The sequence below is a fragment of the Artibeus jamaicensis genome, unplaced genomic scaffold, assembly GCF_021234435.1.
Source record: "Artibeus jamaicensis isolate MK-2021 breed Jamaican fruit bat unplaced genomic scaffold, CSHL_Jam_final scaffold_369, whole genome shotgun sequence".
Classification (NCBI taxonomy): Eukaryota; Metazoa; Chordata; class Mammalia; order Chiroptera; family Phyllostomidae; genus Artibeus; species Artibeus jamaicensis.
Window position 1 is genome coordinate 30,418,815 of NW_026522042.1, and position 22,768 is coordinate 30,441,582.

The 22,768-nt window shown below is 43.0% G+C and overlaps 1 protein-coding gene across 2 annotated transcripts; it reads right to left on the bottom strand.

Moving 5' to 3' along the window:
- Positions 1–795: 795 nt before the first annotated feature.
- SRD5A1 (steroid 5 alpha-reductase 1) lies at positions 796–22,766 on the bottom strand. 2 transcript variants are annotated; one of them, XM_053657197.1, is made up of 5 exons: positions 22,241–22,762; positions 12,422–12,588; positions 9,323–9,424; positions 6,717–6,867; positions 796–2,711 (listed from the first exon to the last, which is right to left on the bottom strand). In XM_053657197.1, exons 1-5 carry the CDS (start codon positions 22,519–22,521, stop codon positions 2,645–2,647), a joined length of 768 nt encoding a protein of 255 aa, XP_053513172.1. In that variant the 5' UTR covers positions 22,522–22,762; the 3' UTR covers positions 796–2,644. The 2 variants fall into 2 exon arrangements, with proteins under 2 accessions (XP_053513172.1, XP_053513171.1); XM_053657196.1 differs by lacking the exon at positions 796–2,711 and adding an exon at positions 2,725–6,613 and having other exon boundaries at positions 22,241–22,766.
- Between the last annotated feature and the right edge of the window lie 2 nt (positions 22,767–22,768).

Sequence of the window (22,768 nt, forward strand, 5' to 3'; positions counted from 1 at the left end):
CATAATAAAAGTTGAGAGTAAAACAGAAAAGCCTAGCATCTAGTGAATAACCCACGAGATTAGAATGTCAACAAGGACATGTCCCTAGTTTGCCATCTCCACTACGCCTGTTGGCAAACACACTCATTTTCTGATCTGCATTAAGTACGTTTGAAAATTTCAAGAGAAATACAGAATTAAAAAAAAACAAAAACAAAGAAATAAACCCAGTGGCTAAAGTAGAAAACAGACCAATAACCATGTAAAAAAAATAAAAGAATGCTCAATAATCATCTAAAAAAAAAGGCATTCCTGTTAAAGTCACACAAGAATCCTGATGATTACCTCTATTACTCAAAGTGTACTTCAATTTCTTGCTAATATAAGGAGCAGACAAAAGGAACAGCTTCAAATGTTGCGAAACAAGAACTTGAGATATTTGCAAATGATATGACTGTGAAGCTACAGAACCTAAGAATAACAAAAAAAAAAAAAGTTGAAATGTATCAAGTAATTTCAGGACCATGGCTAGATATGACAAACATACAAACCTTGATAGCTTTAATTCATCCTAGTTATAAAAAGCATTCAGAGACACGTTGTCATTCACAGCAAACAAAATGTCAAATATCTAAAAATAACAGAAGTACACAAGATTTATAGAAAGAATGTTAGACAGTTCCACTGAGACAGGTAAGAATATCTGATATTCCAAAGTTAATGTAGGTGGCGCGTTTTCCGGGCTAAAGATGTGACTGTCTGAACCACAGTGAATAAGTGTCAGTGCAGTAGTCACAATGAAGACTACAATAAAAGTGAGTGGACTTGTGACAGTTTTTATTAATCTCCTTAGTATAATTAACACAACTGAAGACCATTTACTAAGCTATAAGGAAACAAAGGGTAGAGAGACCAGACAGAAGATTCCTTCCCATGTTAGTAATCCACCCACTGTGTGCAGAGAAAGCTGAGACCCTGCACCAAACCTTGGGCTAACCCAAACTTCTGTACACGTGGGCCATTAACAGCAGCGCTTCTAGAAGGAACATTCAACACTGAGCTTCTCTGGCTCCAGACACATCCTTCTGGCCAGGTGCACCACCCAGAACTCAGGGAGGGGCCCTAACCCAGCAAGGCTGTCTCAGTCATTGGAGTTTTCCTGAGATCCCGTTTATTGCTTTAAGGTTTCAAGTAACTGGTCAGAAAAAGGCAAAGTTCATTTAATAATAAAATTTCTCCACAAAAACACTGTCTTCAGTTACAGTGGAGCACAGCAGCACCCTGAGTAACTCTACCCCCTAAGGATCCTACGGAGAGCAGTTTCTATGTCACAGCTCACAAGGGAGGTAGCCTCGAGGAGGGCGGGGGAGCTGACGGGGTGGGCACCGGGGGTCTAGAGAGCTGGGGGCCCAGGGCCTGCTGCCAGCCCAACGGTAGCTGAGTGCACCGTCAGGACACCACCTCGGGTGAGTTGTGGAGGACTCCTGCAACCTAGGTGCTGCCAGTGGATCGGAAGTGAACAGTCTCTTCGACTTCTCTTCCAGTTTCCATGTCTGCAAAGGTGGCAGCAACGGCGGAGGCAGCACTGTCCCAAGGGGAGAGGGAGGGGACCTTTACCATGAGGTCACTGGATTTTCACGGAGAGCCCAGAGTCAACAGCCTTCCCACTGGAGATATCTTTTAAATATCAGGCCATGGGTAGTAAATTTTATCACTGCCATTTATCTTAGAGGGCCTTTCAAGTACCTCTAAAGCAAGAAATTCTGCTTCAAGGTATCATTTTGCAACGCTTGAGAGGTACTCAAAAAAGTGCCTTCAAAATTTCTAGTTCTACCTGGAAGTTAGAAGAAAAGGAAGAAGAGCATCTCAGATCAGAGAACAGTGACAGCTTATGGCGAGTGGCCTGAGACTGGGGGCTTCAGCAGGTAGCCAGAGGGGGTGCAGTCTGCTGTGCTCCACCTGCCTGCTCCCACCCTCTGGCCTCCATAAAATCCCTTTTGTGGGGGACAGAACAGCTTGCTCCTTGTAAATGCTGGCCCTGCCCTGCCTGTATCATCACCTGCCTGGTGGGCCAGGCTGGAGCAGGCCTTTTGTCCTGGGCCTCCTGCATCTTCTTTCTCCATCCTGAAAATCTCTGCCCGCACAGGACCCCACAGGGAGAGCCCCCGTGTTTCCCTGAGTCCCTGACTGCACTGTCTGTACCCCAGGCCTCTCTGACCCAGTGGAATGAGAGGGACCTAGAAGACAGATCATGCCTCTGTGGTGGGAAGAGACGACATTGCCTTTCACCTTGAAAGAACTGTTCTAGGGGTAGTGGAAGGTTTTGATCCAGAGAGGCCTTCGAATTCGGCATGTACATTCTGGTCTTGTGCACACTTCACTGGACATAACCGACAGAGGGAAGTCCCAAATCAGAGACATGCTCAGCAGCAATTGCCCAGAGCTCCAGATCCCCGCCCTGGTATGCTGTAGAATACTTCAACCTGTATTCCAGTTTGATCAGTTTGTTGTTGGGTAACTTACAAATTTACTAGGAAAACAATTCTTAGGGCCAATCTTGAAAAAGATGAAGTAGCAGGAAAATTACAAAGAATCCATTTATACAATCCCTAGAGAAATATCATCAAAATGCTTCAAGTAGAAGACAGTTCCACTGACAATGGACTTAAAACAAAAATGGAATTAGAATTTTTCTGAATTTTGGATAATCTTCAAATTTCTGAAGGTACCACCTACAATAAGAAAAAAGGACATTAAAAAAGGGAAAATAATTTTGTGACTTAAACATGTAGCAAACAAAATACTAACAAAAGGAACAATATTTTTTTATCATAAAAGCATAGTTTTAAAAAGTAGCAGTCATAAAAACTTTGGCATTTCAGATACATAGGTTGGTTTTTGTCTGTGTCATGAATAATTAAATAATTAGTGATTACAAAGTGTGATTCACAAGAAGTGGCCCACATAATTCACTCCTAGTTGGCAAGAATAATTACTGATGTGTGATGAAGATGCTGATTAGCGTATGGTGGAGCTATCGTCCCAGACCCAGGAAGCCAGCAGACTAGGGGACAGGGAGGAACCTGTAGGTGTATCTTAATTATCTCTGGTGACTCTGACAGTTCCCTCCAGAGCCCAGGAGAAAACTACTGCCTCAGACCCAGGGTCTGTGGAAAAGGCACCCGACCAGATGACTGTCAAACAGACCTGAGAAAATGCAACATGGCGTCATTCACAATTGGGCCCTGTACTCAGAACAAATACGTATTTTTCATTTTGATATAAATTTTATCAACAAAGGCATATTCATTTGATTTGGGATAACAGCTATTTGGGAAGGGTGGAAACTAAGTGGACAGAGTAAAAATTTTAAATATTTTGACATGATGAAGAAATAGAAAAATGGAGTTTCCATAAGCACAAAAGAAGGTTGAACAGAATAAAAGCCATGACAGAAAATGACTAGCTATTTGTTAACATGGCAGCAATACCTGACAACAGCACACAAAGTGAGTGAACACAGTCCTATCGATCTTAGATTTTGGAGAGGCTTATTAACACTACAATCCAAAACTGAGGACTATGAGAGACCACCATGCTTGCTTTCAGATGCTGTCTGTGCACCCAAAGGACATGCGATGAGAAAAGTCCTGAGAACCTGGGCAGGGGACCTGCGGGTCAGCCATAGCAACAACGGTCTTTTCCAACAAAGTGACATGCTGCAGACTAAAGTGCCGTGGCACAGGTGGCCACAGACAACAGTTCGAAGTACGTAAATGTGCAAAATACACATACTGCTCATTAGCCACCAAGTTTTCATAGGTCTGTGAACTGTATAATGTGCACTCCCCCCAAATCTGCAGGTTAAAAAAAACCTAACGCCCAGGTGATGGGTATTAGGTGAGGATCTGGGATGTGATTAGGTCCTGAGGCTGGAGTTACATGATGGGAATAGTGCACTGGTAAGAGGCCCAAAAGAGCTCCTTGCTCCTGCCAGGTAAGGACACAAGAAGGTACTGTCTGCAACCCAGAGGAGGGACTTAAGGCACCTACTTTATGGTGCTTTTTGTTACAGCAGCCTGAACAGACTAAGACAGCCTGTTGCGGAACCAGGACAGGGACCATGAGCAAGTTTCTAAGAGCTTCCCCATGAGTCAGCAGCGCTGGGCACTGTGTCCAGAGAGGCAGGAGGCAAGCTCCTCTCTCCTAGAAACTCCCCATTGAAAAGGAACACATTAGCTTCAAAAGGGCAAGAGTGATAGCAAAGGACAGCTTAAAATTCAAGAAAGCAGGACAGCCACACCCACACGCACTGGCAGGGTATCAGAGGACGAGAGACAGCCCTGCAGTGACCCACTCGCTGCGCCGCAGGTTGGGTGCCCTGGGCTGTTTCAAAGAGCCTTTGCTGGAGCAGCACTTTCTCACTAGTAAGGCTGTTTGTCAAATATGTTAAATTTATTTCACAGGAATTATCTTCTAGGAATAAAATATACTTTGCTATATGATTAAATTTTCTCAATTATTTAATCACTGAGATCAAGAAATTATATTTGAAGATTTATAATTGGGGGTAGATGCATAAATATTTTTTAAAAGGGAATAAGCAGCATGATATATATTATTTTTCTCACTCATTTTTCTATGTCTAGAATCAAAAAGCTGTCACCTATGTGACAAAGACCACAGCTGGATATCAATTTTTTGTCTTTTTTTTATTGTGGGGCCTGACTTAAAGCCCCCTTGCCTTCCAGTTGAAAGGGAAGTGACCCCTAGCCAAGGACTGCACATTTCATCACATTTCATTCAGGTTATGCTAAATCTGAGATAATTCTTCAAAGCAGTGTGTTTTTCTGGCTCACCAGCTTCATGTTCCCAAATCTCAATCATGGAAGTCTTGCTCTGGTGGAGACAGGTCAGTGACCACTGAATACACATTTGCAAGTGCTCACAAGTCACGCTCTTTGCGTTTGATGGTGAATGGGGCTGGTGAATGGGGCTGTGAAACCAAGGCAGCACTTCATAGTCTTGTGTGTCCTTACTCTTTAAATCATTACACTATCCATCAGAGTGCCTTAAAGACACTTTGAATTCATTTTTTAAGTGACATTAAATTTAATAGGTAAGCATGTGATCATTATTGCAACAGAGGCCCTTCTCAGAGGCTGTCCTCGCTGGCCGGGACCCAGGGTGCAGCTTTGGGACGTGACAAGCCCACATCCGTACTCAGCCTGTCACCTAACAGCTGCAGAAGTGCACGCGGCCATGCTCTGTCTGGTCCAGTGCATGAGTGTGATGCCCAAGGCTGGCGGGAAGGAAGCCGTGTGAAAAAGGCCCCCTTACAACTCCCTGAAATGTTGCTCTCCCCCTACAATATCTGTCAGCACTCACCACAGCTGACCCAGCTTGTCTGGCGTGGGGCTCAATGACCAAGACAATCGTTTGTGAATTAAATACTTTGTGTCTGGCAGTTACGGACAAAAATCTGTTGTAACAAAACGCTGCTGTGCTGCAGGATGAGCCCCGTGGACTGTTTTCTCTCGGAACTAGTGTATCTGATGGGCTAATTAGGTGGGCTCACTGGTTTATTTTTTAAAAAATAGCTTTCATTTTGTCTTCAGCTTACAAAACCAGCATTTGTAAACATACTTCCACTAAACTGAATTGACCTAGTATTCAGCAATTAAAATCGGTTTTGCAAAAACATTAATTTAAACACCAAATAACAAACAGCCCTTTCAATTCATGAATCTTTATGCAAAGAATATCTCAAAAAATGGAATTATGTATTTCCTAGTTTCAGATGTTTCATATTCAGATGTTGGGAGGGAATTTCCTGTTCCATTTTCATTTGAGGAAAGATCTTTACAAGTGACCTTGCATGCTCTTGTTCCATCTTCCCCGATCCAGTTTCTTAAAATATCAGCATCAACTCATTTGTTTTTATTACTAGAAACTAGACAGTATTTGTTTCTTAATATGTAACACAACAGAAGTCCAGGAGTAGCATCTTCCCCCAGAGGCGATGGCAGCCGTGGAAGGTGGTCAGGCAGGAGGAGGGGGAGCAGATTCTCAGGCACACGGGCACACAGGGGCTCCTGCTGGGCTGAGATCAGCGGGTTGTCGTTGTCATTGTTGATGCCCGAAATCTGGCTTTGGTTTTTATTCATTTTCTAAGACTTTGTAATGTATTTACAGTCTGAAGTGCTGATATGTTATTTCAGCCAAGCCTGCTTAAGAGTATGAATATTCCTGCTTCTAAGGAAGGCATTTGAATGTCATGGGGGGAGTGCACTGACCCCAGGTCAGCACAGTGGGCAGCGGCGCCTGTGTGAAGGGGCTCGTGAGGGCTGATACACTGGCCCTTCCCTCCAGCTGTGGGCCTTCTGGGCTCCCATTACTGCGCAATCAGCCTTCCTCCTTGTAAGTAGCATATTGCCAGTCAGATCCCAGATGCCCTGCTCGACACTGAACTTGACCACTGAGTCCAGTGTCCAGCATATAAATTCAAGGAGGCTCAGAACAGGGTGAATAAAACAAGCTGATGTGTATCTGATGATTCCTTGCAGCTGAGTTATTCTTCTGATATTTGTGTGGTTTTGAGCTTTTTAGCCAAAGCATAACATAAAATGAGATTCTGCAATTCAAATTAATATAACATTTCAAAAATCTAACTTTAACACAGGTATAATAAGCTCAGAGAACAAATTTAAAATGTTGAGAAGTGTTTTGAAACTTACTGGTGGTGCTCTTGTGCTCTGGGGAGCAAAACACAAAAGGTAAACAGAGCGAACGCCCCGCCTTGAACAGACCAGCTGGCCAGGCCATAGCCGCACCACTCAACCACTTCCCCAAAGTAGTTGGCTGCACTTACGTATTCAAATAAGCCTCCTAGAAGAAAGCACAGACCCAGCGGTGCAATGACTACAGAGTGATGCCCAGAAAACACTTGACTTAAGAGATAAGGGTGAACACTTGCTTGGAGAACATAAATTCAATTGTGGGGAATTACAACTTTTATAGAATATTAATCAATGGAGCACATCCAGCATTACTAGTTTTACTATTTCATATCACAATTTCTGGTAGTAACTATCTACCTGTACTAATATCTACCTATTTATCTGAATAGAAAATGCTACAGTTTTCATATGCTTCAATATATATCACTTCATTAGTTAATGTATCAAACTGAGAAAATCTGAGCAAGGACAGAGAATAGGGAATAACAGTTAATGAACTAGCTTAGTAAAATGGATGTGTATAAAACTCTAGACCAAGAATCGAAGACAATATTAATTTTCAAGGACAGATTCACTTATTCATTCATTCATTCACTCGCCACTCATCAAATCTATACCAATTCATCAGGTCTACATTATAGGACAGACCGTGACTGAGGCACTTGGGGTTGTACAACAGTGTGGATTAGATTCCCCTTGCCCCCCACATCTGGAACATCAAACCTTGGTGTATTAAACAAGGAAAGCACAGAGTATGGCAGAGGGTGTGGAGTCCTGTGGGGAGCAGAGCAGGGTAGGAGGGACCAGAAGTTGAGGTAGGAGTAGAGGGAGGTCATGGTCACAAACAGTGCCTAGGAACAGGCCTCCCCCAGCAGATGAGGTTGATCTCAGACTCCCTGGGAGGGTGGGGCTACAGTTGTGGGGGTGGGAGCCCTCCAGGCAGGAAAAGCAAAGGCCCTGAGGCCACAGGGCAGAGCTGCACATTCTGCCTGGTGATCGCCTTCAGGGCCTCAGTTTAAGTGATTTGAGATTCGTAAGAATTTTTTTGTCATTTGTTCCTTAGGTTGCTATTCTCCTTGTATAGTTTCTGGATAGGTAAACAGAAGGGTTTCAAACTAAGTATGGCTGTATACTTCCCAGCTCCATTGAGGTTTTAGTCTAACCTACTTGATTTCTTTTTTAGAAGCTCTACTCGTTTCTAACTTGTATTTGCTTAGTCCTTTTTATAGTATATACTTTTTTTAAACTCATAACTCCAATCCCTTTTAATTTTCTTAAACATCTAAATATTCAGTGTATGATCTGTTCCCATTAACACTAAGGCCTGAGGTCTCTCACATTTAATCGTGCTACTGTTCTCAGTGCTGGATTTCTTCAATGGTCTGCAACCTTTGAGTATGGCTCTTGTTCCTTGGCACATGGTCTGTAGGGCTCTCTTAGGCCTCAGTAGATGGCAGGTCCCTTTGGGGATCTGGGTGTGCCCTGGCCCATGTATGAGGACACCACTCACCAGGACTATGTGGATTGTAATTCAAGGCTTGAGGTTTTTCCGACCCTCTATGTGGTGTGGATTTGGGCTGCAAAGCAGCATGAGCACAGGTGGTGGCCACTGATTCTCACAGGTGTGCTCTGGATGCTAGGACTCGGACTTTGCCCTTTGATGTGACTTCCTTCTCTGATACCACACAGATACATTTAAAAAGACCTTTTAAAAATTCAACCAGTGACAGCAAAGCATGAAGCAAAGAAATACAAAACCAATTTAAAGATAATATGGACTAAGAAACTTGATATATTGAAAATGTGCCAAGAAATAGCTGAAAATGAGATGAAAAGAGCAGACAGGTTTTTACTGACATCGAGCATCTACTGGTTTGCTTGCCTTTTTCTTATTGATTTAATTTAACCCTTTATATGCTATGAACAATAATAATAGCTCTCAACTAATGAAAGAAAGTAAATTTTATTATCTCCATTTTATATGTAAAAAAACTGGAGCCATCCTACTCCCAAATTTCATCCAACATTTTGAATTGTTTTCAGAGGGAGGGTCAGTCAAGGTATCTATCCTATAATACTTTTAAAAATGAAGTATAAAATACCCCTTGTAAACCATAAATTCTTCCTCATATTCTCTCTTTCCAGAGATAAGTAGAGTTTCCTTTTTGGTTAGTAAGCATTTAGTTAGCCAAACTTTATCACTTTAATAAAACAATAATCATAATGATTGCTATTAATAATAGTGACTCATATTAAAAACTATAGCTAAGTCCTGGCCAGTGTGGCTCTGCTGGTTAGAGTGTTGTCACATGCACCAAAACGCTGTAAGTTCAATTCTCGGTCAAGGCACATGCCTGGGTTGTGGGTTCAGCCCCTGGTGGGGACGTGTACAAGAGGCAACCAATCAATGTTTCTCTCTCATATTCAGGTTTCTCTTCCTCCATTCCCCTCTCTCTAAAAATCAATGGGTGTGGATTAAAAAGCAAACAAACAAAATTACGGCTAATACATACTACACTTTAGTTATCAGATCTGGCAAAACTAAAACAGCAAGGCATCATGCAATGTAATTTTAGAATGAATTCTCCATTTTCAGTACATACCCCTTGGAATTTTGTATCCAGTCTCTCCTGGCTGCCTGAGATTCCTTAGGATGTGATCTGAGTGAATGTTTATCAGCATGCCTACTAACCACAGGGCAAAACCTGAAGGAAAAAAATACACAAGAGCATTGATTGAGAAACTACAAAATTTACAAACCCATGCTTGAATGAACAGTATCACTAATTCTTTTATTGCACTAGTATGATATATAAGCTATAATTGATAGTAGAAACCAACATAATAAATATTGTCCTCATCAATTGATGAGTGAGTTACAAGGATAACTACTACTCTCAGGTATGCTCGATAGGATTTTATTTTTCTAATAATATTAATTATCTGATCTAGTCAAAATACTTTGACCTGATGGCACAATCTGTTTTCTAGAATGACCGGTGTGATGAAGAAATACGACTATGGTCATGACGACTCTGTGAGGCACGACCGCCCCCTCCTTTCAGCAGAGTAGCGGGGCATCTCAGGGCACGTTCCCAGGAGCTCATCTCTGGTCCTTCTCTTCTCTCTTTATAACCCTGTTTGAATATTTTCCCGCACATCCACGGCTTTCCCACTGCTGGTTTCCCGTCACTCATCAATCAGCACTCCTAGGTCCGCTCATCTGCCTCAGCTCCCAACAGTCTTCCACAGCCACTGCATGTTCTTCTAGAGACTCCAGAGCTTCCTGAACGCTTCCCCTCCCATTCTGAAAGTCTTCGATGGGCTGTCATGCCTTACAGGAGACTTATCAGTATCACATCAACCAGTGCCAACAAGAAAAGGCAAAATGCCAAAATAGTGTTTTACAAAATAACTTAATTTTGACAAAAAATAGTTGATTATTCTGAGATATTTAAAAATATGAAAGGCAGATGTTGCTTTATGGTAGCATTTCATTCAACAGGAAAGAAATGCATACTTGGAGTAACATTATCAATTACTCGTCAGTCATCCTGATGGCATTAAGTAGCTTCTCCACGAAGCGCCCTGCTCTCTGGTAAGGGTCTCAAGAGCTCCTCCTCCTGATTCTACCACGGTAGGCTGCTTTCCTTCTAAACAGGTCACACCAAATTCTTTAACGCTTTATGTCACTATCGAATCCATATATTTATAGCTGATTCACCACCTTTTTTGCATGTCAGTTGTCTCCTCTGAGTGATGTGGTCCCCTATGTAAGGTTCCAGAAAGAATGTTCTCAGAATTCCATGCTTTACTTTATTCCTCTTCTGAGAGACAAGCTCCCTTTACTGCCTAGATTGGCAGGAAAACTAGTATTTGTGCTCATCTAAGCTAAGCATTCAATTCCCTTTCTGGGGATCTTAAAATTTTTGCATAAAATCTTCTAGACTAACAAGTTTTACTGCTCTGGAAAACTTTTTGTTATGGTATCATCATCATTATATGCTTAACTCTTAAGTATTATAAATGTAATCAATTAATTATTCATGTAATTTCATGTTTGTCTCCTTACAAAAACTATAAACTCTGTGAAATAAACATAATGCAAAAAGAGTAACCTAGTTTGTTTCCCACTGACATTTTTTCATTTTTGATTCCTTCTGTTCAATTGCAAAGAACCCAGAGGTTTATATACAATTTATTGGTGTCTTAAATTTTACACCAGCTTCCAAGCATCTGCAGGTGATGTGGTCTGTCTGTAGAGCTACTTTAAATGGCATTCACATTTACAGACCAAAGGGATTCTTTTGTTTTATTGTTCATCAAAATTATTCACACAGTTCATCACAGAAATGATTCCTGTGAGAATCACAAATAAACATTAAAACCCTGACCTTTTAGATTAAAAAATCTCTTTCCTCTTGTCCCTCTACTTTCAGTGTGGTGAGCAGGTTTAAACCCCTGCTCTGCTTCTTACTCAGTTTAGATGAACCAGCCGCTTAGCCCCCTGAGCCTCCCTTTCTCCTGTGAAAAGGACCTAATTTCCACCCTTCTTAGGACACTGGGGAAACATAAGGCATGTACGTGTTCAGCTCCTGGCTGATGGCCAGGCCTTTCTTTCCGCAGCTTCTGATGGGTGGAGCAGAAGAAAATCAGGTAAATCGAGAAGGTATTTGGGGGTAGTATACAAACAACGTAATTTAGTGTTTCATGGAGGCATGGACTTGTGGATCTTGAAAAGGATCTTGAAAACCCTCCTGGTCTGTCCCTCCTTTGACAGGGGAAGCAGCAGATCCCTCCTGGGAAGGATTCTCTGGCATGACAGGGCACTGCCCTGGGACTGAAACTTTAATTTACAGAAAAAAACCATGACTGAGAAATACAGGAGTACTTTGTCAATAACAAAGTACTATTAAATGTTAGTTTTTACTATTATTATTAATTTATTCAGAGAAAAAGCCAAATGAAATATAAGGTAACTTTATGGAGTTCAGGGTAAAAGGCTGTGGGGCAGCTTAAAAATTTGAGGGATAATTTCACACCTCTTAGTACGCAGCCCCAGGGGCCAGTTCCATCCTCATGTGCTAGAATTTCTAGATGCCAGGAGGACAAACTACATAAACATGCAAGAATATCCTTAAAAACAAGAGCCCTGAGATCATGTTTGTTTAACACTCTTGCAAATATTTTTGATGGCTAAGGTTTTATTTTCATTTTTGCCTGGAACTTAGTTATAATTAGAACTTGAAAAGGTACATTAATTTACAGTAATTGATAAAAATTTTTAAATTTCAAAACTTCCCAAAGGTAAAAGTATAACTTAGTATAACTGTAAATATCTAATTGCTTTGTTGGAAGATGACCGGTCTGATTTTTTTCTCAGGATCCAGAAGAATCTGCCGGAGGTGCACGGCTGACTTAGATATAACATGGCCAATTTGTGCCCAGGTCTCCACAAGTCTTCCAGCTGCTCAAGCTGCTGGAACTTGTTGCTACACTTAGGTTCGTTCGCCTTAAGAACAGGCGTTTGTGCTTTCAGTGTCTGAGTGGGCGCAGGTGCGGTGGGAGAGCAGGACTCTACCCTCAGCACTTCAGTCCCAGTCCCCTGGCAGCTGGGTCACAAATCATCAAGACTTTTTCCTTTTTCCAGAAGCGCAGGCTTTCTAACTGGAAATGACTGAAACAACACTGGGGTCATTCACCTGTTAGGAATCGGGGGTCAGTGACCCAGTCATCAGCATACTCTGCATACTGGCTTAAGTATCTGCCTTGTAAGTAGCCGTTGTAGGTACAGAACACGAATGCAATTACACATGAGTACAATGGTGTAGGCTTCCCTCCTCGGATCAGAAACGGAAAAATTAAGGACCTTAGGAAACAAGAAATAGAAACAAATGAAAACAACAATAATCCAGAATATATTCCTACAATTCTGTTTTAAGTTTCTTGGGGTTAAAATCTTGCTTCCTTGCACAAAAATAATTCTCAGTAACACTCATACTGATTTAATCTCTGTTAAAGGCACAATTTCTAGATTAAAAAAAATTAACCATGTTTCAACAACATACACTGTGGTGCATAAACTCAGGATTCTTATTACATAGAATGTGAAACAGACACATCGAGTGAGGAAAAACAATGTTTCAAGAAACTCTCAAGAACTTCACTATCCTAAAACCCACAGCTCCTTCTACTATGAGCAATACAATTTGGGGGACACCACTTTATCACCCACCACCGTCACAAATGGCTCTCAGCTACTAAGCACCTATAAGGCCTCACAGCTACCTGGATAGCGAACACTTCATACACACTCCACAGAAGATGAGATTAAGACTCTGAGCAGTTAACTAATCTGGTCAAGGCCACAGGGTTAGTGTGTGGCCACATCTAAGTGTCAACCTGGATAATTCAAAAATTATGTTCTTCTGTTATACCACACTGGCTTAGGTGCACACTACTAAAAGCTTAAAGAGAGAAAATAAAAGAACAATAAATCACAAACTTACGAAGAAAAGAAGATGCACAAGTTTCTAAACTACAGATGAATGAAGTGTTAAAGAAGTGACTTTGAGGACACGTTCTGCAAAAGTAGTATTTCCCTCCAGGATATGAGAATCACATAGGGTGGCTAACGTTTGGCAGTTCTCCCCATTTGGTTTCAAGTCCAGGGCTGAATTCTGCACGCTGGTAAACATCTGCTGGCAGCTTTTAAAGGTGAAACCCAAACCTCTCTTGTTTTTCCCTCACACCCCTTTCCTCCTCTTTCACAAACATCCAGTGCTGTGTGGTGACCAGAGTCCAGATCAGGTATCTGCAAATCCAGTTTATCACCTGTTTTTGTACAGCATGTGAGCTAAGAATAGTTTTTACATTTTTAAATATAGTAGGAAAAAAAATCAAAAGACTATTTTATGACACATGAAAATCATATGAAATTCAAGTTTTGGTGTCCGTAAATAAAGTGGCATTAGAACACGGCCCAGTCACCTGTTTACATACTGCCTGTAGCTGCACCTGCAGACCTGAGTGGCTGTGACGAGCCTGTAGCACTGAATTCATCCCCCTGCATGGTTGCTCCGTGCACTGCAAATCCCCGTGACAGTGTTTTGAGTGCCAGGCATATCCCTGTATGTAGCACACATTTAATTAATTTTAGTATCATTGACCATCGTGTCAAAACAAGTGAGCTAACTCTTCATGGCCTGACGGCGCAGTGGAGTGTGAGAATTACTGCAGGAGACAAAGCACTCTGGGCCACAACGGTATGAGAGCTGTGCCAGAAGAACACACTAGAGGTTGGCATCACCAGACTACACGCTCATCACAGTATCCCCGACTCACAGGAAAGGTCAAAGAATTTCTTTACACAAAGTGAATGAAAATGAGGCCACAACCACAGGCAGTGAGAAGTGGTTCATTAGTTAGGTGAGCTAGGGAAGCCATACACCAATGGGGAATGAAGTAGCTGCGGCAGCAACCACGGAGCATGTCCAGATGATACAAACTTGTTTGGCACAACCAGCCTTTCCGTGAGAGCAGCTACTGCAGGTGGAACACCAGAAGCAACGCCAACAGTCAGTTAAAAAATGAGGCACAGGCTGGAGCGTGCAGTCTTCCTTGGCTCGTTGGGTCCACAGATGTCACTGATACTGCTTAGCTGTTTATTCAAGGACTCAATGCCACAGTTGATGTGGCTGAGAAATGAGGCTCAAAATAGTCTGCATGGAACAACAGAAGGTGACACTATTTCCAAGGAAGTTGAAAAACACAAATCCTGTACAACCCGAAGTGGAACCTGCTAAGATGTTACAACTGATGGTAAAAATGTATGGAAGAGAAAAATAGACCCATTACAAATTTACAAAACTTGTTTTCCAGAACAATCTGTTGCATGTGACTGAACCAATAGGGTTAACAGAGAATTTGACATTCCCTCTAGACTTCACCCTACTTTGAGCTCAGAACTGAAACAAAAACTTTTCTTAACGAGAAAAATTGCCCTCATCCACTATCACTGTTTCAAAGGGCTTTGGAAATTAGCTTTTACTGTGGACTCAATAATGTTTCTTAGTGAATTCAACCCAAAATTATAAGGTAAAAAAACACTTATGTGCAAAACTTATACTGTATTAAAGGCATTTCAATGGCAACTGACATTGTTTGAATCACAGGTCATGTCAAATAGCTTTATTTCCTTTCTACGCTGTTCAAGTTAAAAGAAGGGGTGAGGTCCCCATTCTTAACAGAAATTAGCAGTGGATATAATTTTTAAGCTCTTTCAACCGTGATTTCCATACTTCAAAAATCATTTAACTGTATAATTGGGAAGCTGCCACCTAATATTCAATTGGAAGATATTAATCTAAAAAACAATGACACCTAAAAGGAAAATATCAAGAGAAGCATCTAATAGAATTTGATAAATGTCACTGGAGCAATGAATGAGCTCAATTAAAGTCATAAACTCAGGGACTAATATCTGTACTGGCAATGCCTGTGTGAAAAGACATTCTCTAAAATCTCACTGCAGATCAGCACTAACAGGTGAACACTTACAACAGATTTTAGGGAACAGGGAACACTAACTCTGAAGTCCAATGAAGTAACATGTCACCCCCACCAAAAGGAGAACTGCAGCCTTCTCATTACACCTGCATGACAAAACTACCTGAGATACTATATTTTCAAGTTTGTCAATAAAAATTTTGTGAACATTTGTTTTTTCTTTTGTTATAAATATCTATGCAATAGCCCCTATTTTGCCTGTTGGCCCACAGGCCTATATTATGCACTATCTGGCTGGTTTCTTTAAAAAGTTTCCCATTGTCAACCTAGAATAAAACAGTTATGTTCCAGAAACATCACTTTGACTTTTTTAGAAAAATACTCTTGCTCAAGACCTTGCACTTGGGTTGCAGGCAGATGCTGCAGCCTGGGACTTGTTTGTGCCTGTGGTGGGGACCACGCACCCATGTGCATCCATGTCCTCAGCTATGCAGAGTGGTACTGCCTTCTGCCCAGCGTACATCCTGGGGGAACCTGGAAAAGACATTCATGAAGAACCAGGAGAGATTTACCTCTCTCTGGTCTCACATAAAGGCCAGAAAAGTGACCATGAACTGAAATGGCCTTATAAAGGGTGATACAGCTGTCATGTACTTCTAACCTCTGACTTTGAAGAGGCCTCGTAAAGGTGACACAGATGTCATGTACTTCTCTCTAACCTCTGACTTCGAAGAGGATAGTGGTGACCCTGATGCCAGTCAAGGTCAGGCAGAGAAAAGGTGGGCTCTGGCAATGTTGCCTATGCCTTCGGAGCTCCAGGAGGGACAGAAGGTACTCGCCCCATCCTGTCCTCCAAGTGTGAGCACCCCCAGGTGGACCAAATACTCCCGGCTCTGATGACACATAAGGCCAGGTATTGGAGCAGACAGACATCCAGATGCAGCACAGCTTCCAGAGGGGAGCACTCTGCTTACTCTATGCAGCTTTCAGACTGGTTTTTCTCCTTTGGGATTACTATCTTTGATTTTACTGCTTTTCCTTGGAAGTCCATGCAGCTGTTATCAGAAAGGTTCTCCTTTGACTTGGGCCAATTAGGAGCCAGAATGGAGGTAGAGAGGGTAGCTTCTAGACATGGCTTTTATCTGAGACTTCAGCTAGATAGAGGGACAGCAGCAGCTCAAGGATCAAAGTGGATGCCAGGCAGGATCACATGGTGATGAGTCACTCGAAGATGCAGGATCAGGCTTAGACAGTAAAAAAACTGGCACACCTGCTGGACTAACATACCTGTCACAGTGCAGCATGCAAGGTCCAGGGTGTCTCAGTTACAGCAGGTCTGGATATTCACAAGCCTTTTCTCACAAGTTGTCTCATCTGTACTCACAGTCACCCTTTCATCTAGGAACTGTAGAAAATGAGCATGTTCCCTCTTTCAGAAAAGGAGTTAAGTCAGAAGTTGAAAGTCCCTTAACATGGAAACCATCTTTTAAAAGTAACTATGAAGCACTTGGACTTGGGTGCTTCACGTTACTTGGGTAACGTGTTATAAATCCATTTTCATTGCTGACAGTGAGCTGAATGAAGCCTACACAGTGTTAGCCAGGCCCCAGGGCGCTATTCATCAGGCCGGGTGTTAGATGGAAAGCAACACTTGTTCTCCGCCATGCTACAATTTTCCTATCTTATTTTCCTGCTGTTCCACGTATACAAGCAGATTTACTTTTCACCAAGTTATTTTTAATTACTCATGCAAACGTGCACATCTTTGTATCTGCAGGATAATGGGGAATGTGGAACACATTTGAAGGGGTGAGCTAAGAGAGCTTCCAGAAGCCTGAATCTCGGTGGAGCTTCGATGGCCGGGCAGTCTGCTGCATGTCTTCTCTGGGATGAGTTTACAAGGTTAGGCCTATGGAAAAAGTGCTCCTCGTGGTTCCTGATTACAATGTCTCCAGTAATTCCTAAGGCCACACTGCATGCCCTTTAAACAGATCACCTTTTTTGACACTTCAAAACTATTACTACTACCCTATGTAACAGATCAGGGCCTGGACATTCTGAGGAACATAGAGGCGCTGGCAATGGAGACAGATGTGGCAGGCTTGAAGGCAAGGCCGCCTTCCCAGGTAGTCTATCCACCGCTTCACGAGGACCCCGTGACAAGTATGGCGGGGCAGAGCTGGCACTATCTATCCACGCCATGACTATTAAATAGTTGTTAGAAGTCACTTTCAGTAAGTGTCTCTGCTAAGCCAGAAAAATACTAATTATATTAAATGACAAAAGTGGGATAGGAGATTTTATGTATTTTTATGTGTGTACCTTTACTGCTTAGAAAAAATAATCAAAAAATTATTAAGAACAATGAGAGATGGGAATGAGATATACCCAAAACACTGTCATCATTATCTTTCAGTAATAGAATTATAGGTGGTTTCCATTTTCTTTCCTGAATTACTCCGCATTTTCTAAGTTTTCTACAACGAGCATGTACTTCAACCATAGGTTTGTTTGCACACAACACTGACCAATCCTTTAAGTCAGTGCTGACCTATCGCATTCAGAACAGACCAGGTGGACAAGAGGGAGGAACGGAATTCTATGGACTGAAGACCTGCAATTGCTTAGTGGAAGGGCTTGGAGAGAATCTGGCAAAATTAATTAGTAAGCAAACAAACACAGAGAATATCTGTGGGGAATCTGTAAATTTTAAGAGGAAAAAAGTATCCTATAAGCGCCCAGGAAGGAAAACAAATCACCAAAAGAATGAAAGTCACCAAAGCTGGACTGTGTGTCTGTTCTCACTGTGGAGCGAGGCCTGGAGGTCTCTGCCTCCATCTCACCCTCCTGAGCAGGACTGAGTGGTTTCTCTGACTTTTCAAGGAACCAGGAGTAACAGCTACACGAAACCACCTGGCTGGCAAACAAACACTGTGCGCGCCTTCTGGAGGTGACCTGCTTAAAGGGCAGCATTCCTTCCAGAGGTCGAATGCAGCCAACCACTTGGAATAACTATTCCTTAAACACTTCAAGTCAGATTTCATAATCCCAGAAGTAAGTTCCATGCCTGCTTAAATCACAGAGTAAACTATAAGGATTATCTCTTGAAATGTTTCCCCAACAAACTGGAATAACACCCCCGTTTTCTGCCAGCAAGAAAATAGGGCATTCATTCAGCAAATGAGTAATTCTGAAAATAAAAGAAACTGGACATCACCTCCCACAATTGGGCCCCTAATTTGGGAAACGAGGAAATATCTCATTTGGTTATTCGGGAGTAGTTTGGGTAATAGCAGATGCAATCATTTGCTATTTTTTAATCTTTACAACTGAAAATAATTTTAATAAATGACTGATTTTTTTACTCAAAATTTGAGGTCATTGAAATGTACACCAGTTCCTAGATTTCAATCAGTTCCTTTTTCTCATCTTTCCTTCTAGAAAAAACTCTTTTGCGATGATGACCAAATTACACAGTTCCCAACAACGCTACATAGGTAAATAAGTACTTCACATTTACAAGGCAAGGTTGGGATCTCAATGGCTATTTCCCTGTCATTCTATACTTTTGCATGAAAGTTTTTCCTTCCTCAGATTATATGAATCCACAAAGCATGGCCCACAGATTCGGTGTGCCCTTCACTCCCACCAGGTCTCTGTTTTTTAACTTTACACCTGCCATATAACACATTTAAAAGTGAGGCTGGACCAGGCTCTCCCCAAGGGGCCATTAATAGAACTGAGCAGGAGAAACATGCATGTGAAGTAGGTGAGGTTCACTGAGGCATCATAATGAGGAATCTCGCTCGGTCATGGGTCTGCTGAGCACACACCTCAGAGTAGCTGTCAGAAAGAGGAGGCCTTGTGGGCTTCTGAAAGTCTGCAATCTGGAAGCCATTCAATATTCTCCATCTGTAGATCCCAGCTGGCATGGTAAAAACAGTGACAGCACACGCTTAAGTGGGAAGTCATTGTTTGTCGTGGATCAAAACGTTCACACAGATGTGCTTCCCCATCCACCAGGAAACTGGTCAGTTGTGGCGTGTCCTTTCCCACAACTGTCTCCTCTTCCCCTTCTAGTTAGGATTCTTCTTCCCTCCCTAGCTCTTCTGCCAAAAAGATCCCACATATTCTCTGCAGTTTATCTCCCACTCCGACTCCTTAAGGACAATAGTCTTTATATCCCCAATAATGTCTACGGTGCCAGGTACATGAATCAACCCTCAGCAAATGTTTTCTGGATGAACACATAAAGATGTCCAGGTTTCCCCTTTCCTTTAAGCAAATACCCCTTCCATTGACTGTGAGAAGCCCCTCCATCTGGCTTTCATCCTCCCCACTCTGTGAAGAAGCTAAAACTCCCCTAGGGCAGGGCCTGGCCACCCTCCTCAGAGTTCAGCACCTGGGCTCTCACAAACACTTGCCAAACTCTGTTCAGTCGCCACCACTCGGTCCTGGTCAGAGTCTCTATTTGGAAAACACCACCTGATTCATGTTTCTCCTGTCACCAGCCCCATTCCAGCTTCATGCTTACAGTCGCCTCTCTTATTCAGGCCTGTAACACCTGCATTGTCCCATATAAACGAGGAATTCCAGTAACTGTTCCCCAGTTCGGCTGTACGGTTTGTAACAAGTATTAAATGCAGCTGGTACTTCTGTTCTCTTCCAAGTGCTCACCGACTTAGGTCAGATGACTGTTTAATAAATTAGTTGCTTCGGTAGAATGGAAAATGTTTATCTTTTCTATTTGGAAATCTTCAATGTCCCCAAACTGGACAGGCTATGTGTACAGTAACATGTGCAACTTAAAAAATAAAAAACCCAGCAGTTTAAAAACTGCACCCGACTAGGCAAATCCTAAAGGGCAGAGTTTCTAAAGCCACTTGTCCAGGTGCCAGGGGTTGTAGTCCCTGCAGTCTCTAGTGCAACGGCCTTGCGTGAAACTCAGCAAGTGACTCTGGCCCTTTGGAAAGCTGTGTTCGTTCTTTCACTAGAGTAAGCCTAGAAAGGCTTTAACATCATGCCTTAAGTTCAAAATCTTCTTTCTGTTCCAGGCTTTCAAGCAAAACTCTCTAAAGTGCTTTCTTCATTTCCAATGCCATTTCTTCAAAAGTTCTTTATTGGCACTCAGAACTGGCAGCAGTGTGTGGACAGAGTATGGATGTGGATCTGTCCACTTGTGTGGCAATCTAAAATGGTATTATTTATCAGGTATGAATAATTGAGGTTTGCCAACACCTTCAGAGCATTTAATGGAGCTGCCTTTAATGCCAGTCCCACAGGCTGGTATCGACATTTGGCTGGTTCATAGATAAGGAAACAGAGGGAGAGAAGCTTAGTAACTTATCTTAATTCCCAGGTGATGGGGGTTAGGTAACACCTGGCAACACAACTCCAAAGCTTGCTTTTGGCCACTAGAGAAATGGACAGATGGTCAGACACAGGTTCTGGTATATGTATGAGTAAGTGTATACAGACATGAGAGAGCTACTGATATTCAAATTGCATCCACAAACTTGGTGATGCTCAACCTCATTACCAAAAATATCCAACATAATGACAGAAACTTTGCTTAATGATATATTCTTGGAGTGTCAGAGGCACTGGTCTCAGAAATGCTTTGTTGAACATGGACTCTGCCTATTTAAAGTACCTGCATAAAAGCAGGTGAGGACCCACTGAACCAGGCAGGACTCCTGTGTCTTAATAATCACACCAAAGAGAGGCTCATAGACAGACAAACACACACATATGCAAGTATGCTTACTTCTCTCCTACTTTTTTAAGCAATGGGTGTGGTAAGGTAGAACCCAAAATCAGAAAGGTTCAGTAACCTGCCCACATTCACAGAATAATTGAGACCAGCTCTCCTGATGCAGAGAGCTTTCTTTTTAACTACACTGTCTTCTGAAATCTGAAATAAAAAATTTTAAATGTTTATTTCCAGCTTTTATTCAGCCATTTGGTTTAACTGTAAAAACCAAAGCCTACGAACTAGAGAGAGACCAACTTATCAGAAGAACCTGAAAATCTCAGACACGGCCACTGAAAAGTTCTTCTCAAGCCCTGGCTGGTGTGGCTCAGCGTGGGCATGAGAACCCAAGGGTCACCCATTCGATTCCCAACCTAGAGCCCACGCCTGGGGTCTAGTCCTCAGCTGGGGGCAGGGGGTCAGGTGACAGGCAACCATACATCGATGTTTCTCTCCCTCTCTAAAAGTAAATAAATAAAATATTCAACAAAACAAAATTCTTCTCAAAAGCCAAACAATTTGGGAGTCATCTTTAAGGTTTTATCTGTGTTTAAAGTCACTGCTTGGAAAGCCACTCCCAGTTATTGGCACCATGCATAATATGGAGGTGAAAGTCTCAGAAGTGACCACTTTCTGCCCATGAATATTGTGCAGGGGAATTCACAAAGTTCTTTCAGAAAATCAGCTTCCCAGGTGATCTCCTAGCCAGGAGAAAACCACCCCACTGACAAGAACACCGAAAAGAAAAGGTAGAAAAGTAGTCAGACACATATTGCGTAGGAGTTTCACCTTTGGCCAGATCAAAGTCCAGTATTATTGTATAGCCAATACTTTCTAAACCAAAATTTTACAAAAGCAAACCTCTCTTTTATTACCCCCACCCTTTAAGTCCTCTCTGTCTCCTCTACTTTTCCAGACTAATTCTTATTTCCAAGCTAATTCCCTGAGTCAGGGGACGCGGCGGGAATGGCGGGGGAGGCCAGGAAGTGTAGGGAGAAGACAACAGGGAATGAGGAGTGGGGATCCCTCAGGGAGAGGATACTAGGAAAGGGTCGGCAGGGAGAGGGTGCTTGGGGTGGAGGGGGCGGGGGAGAGCGCAGAGTACAGGCGCCCAGGAGGAACGGGTGGGGAGGGGCTAGCGAGGGAGAGAACTCTCGTAGCCGCAGCCAGAAGTGCAGGAAAAGAGCAGCAAGCCGACGGGACGCAGGCAAAGGGAGCCGGGCCCGGGCGCAGAAAGGGGCGCGGGTCCGAGGCTGGTTACCGTTGCACGTAGTGAACGAGGAACATAGCTAGCAGGATGCGGTTGGGCCACCAGCGTAGGCGCTCGGCAGGTGTGCCAGCACACAGGAAGAGCGGCACAGCCAACGAGGGCAGCTCCTGCAACGCCCAGGCGGTGGGCGCTGTCAGTCGCCAGGCTGAGTGCTGCGACGCATAACGCCCGTAGGGCGAGCCCACCAGCTTGAGCAGCACGAAGGTCAGGATGCCTAGGGCGCACTCCAGGTAGGAGAGCGTGTCCAGCAGGGACTGCTCCGCCAGCTCCATTGCGGAGGACCGCAGGCGCGCCCCATCGCCCGGTGGCCCTGGCGTGCCATATATATCGGGCAGAGGTGAGAGGGCGAGAGGCGCGGTTGCCAGAGTCAGGCGAGGGCGGCCTGCGCTCCAGTACTGATCCGTCCTTTTGGTGCGGTTCTGAGACAGCAATTAAGTCTCTCGGACGAGTTGAACCAGTCACTACCGCCAGCGACTCAGCCAAGGGCGCGGCGGGAGGCCGGTCTGCAGTTCTTCCACT

What these genes read in the sequence shown, in the direction of transcription:
- SRD5A1 (XM_053657196.1), bottom strand. Translation starts at nt 22,521, where the DNA reads ATGGAGCTGGCGGAGCAGTCCCTGCTGGACACGCTCTCCTACCTGGAG. An exon ending in TGACCCCCGATTCCTAACAG is followed by an intron (nt 9,425 to 12,421) that starts GTGAATGACCCC and finishes TTTTTCCTTCAG; the next exon opens with GTTTTGCCCTGTGGTTAGTA. An exon ending in TGGATACAAAATTCCAAGGG is followed by an intron (nt 6,868 to 9,322) that starts GTATGTACTGAA and finishes GCTTTCTTCTAG; the next exon opens with GAGGCTTATTTGAATACGTA.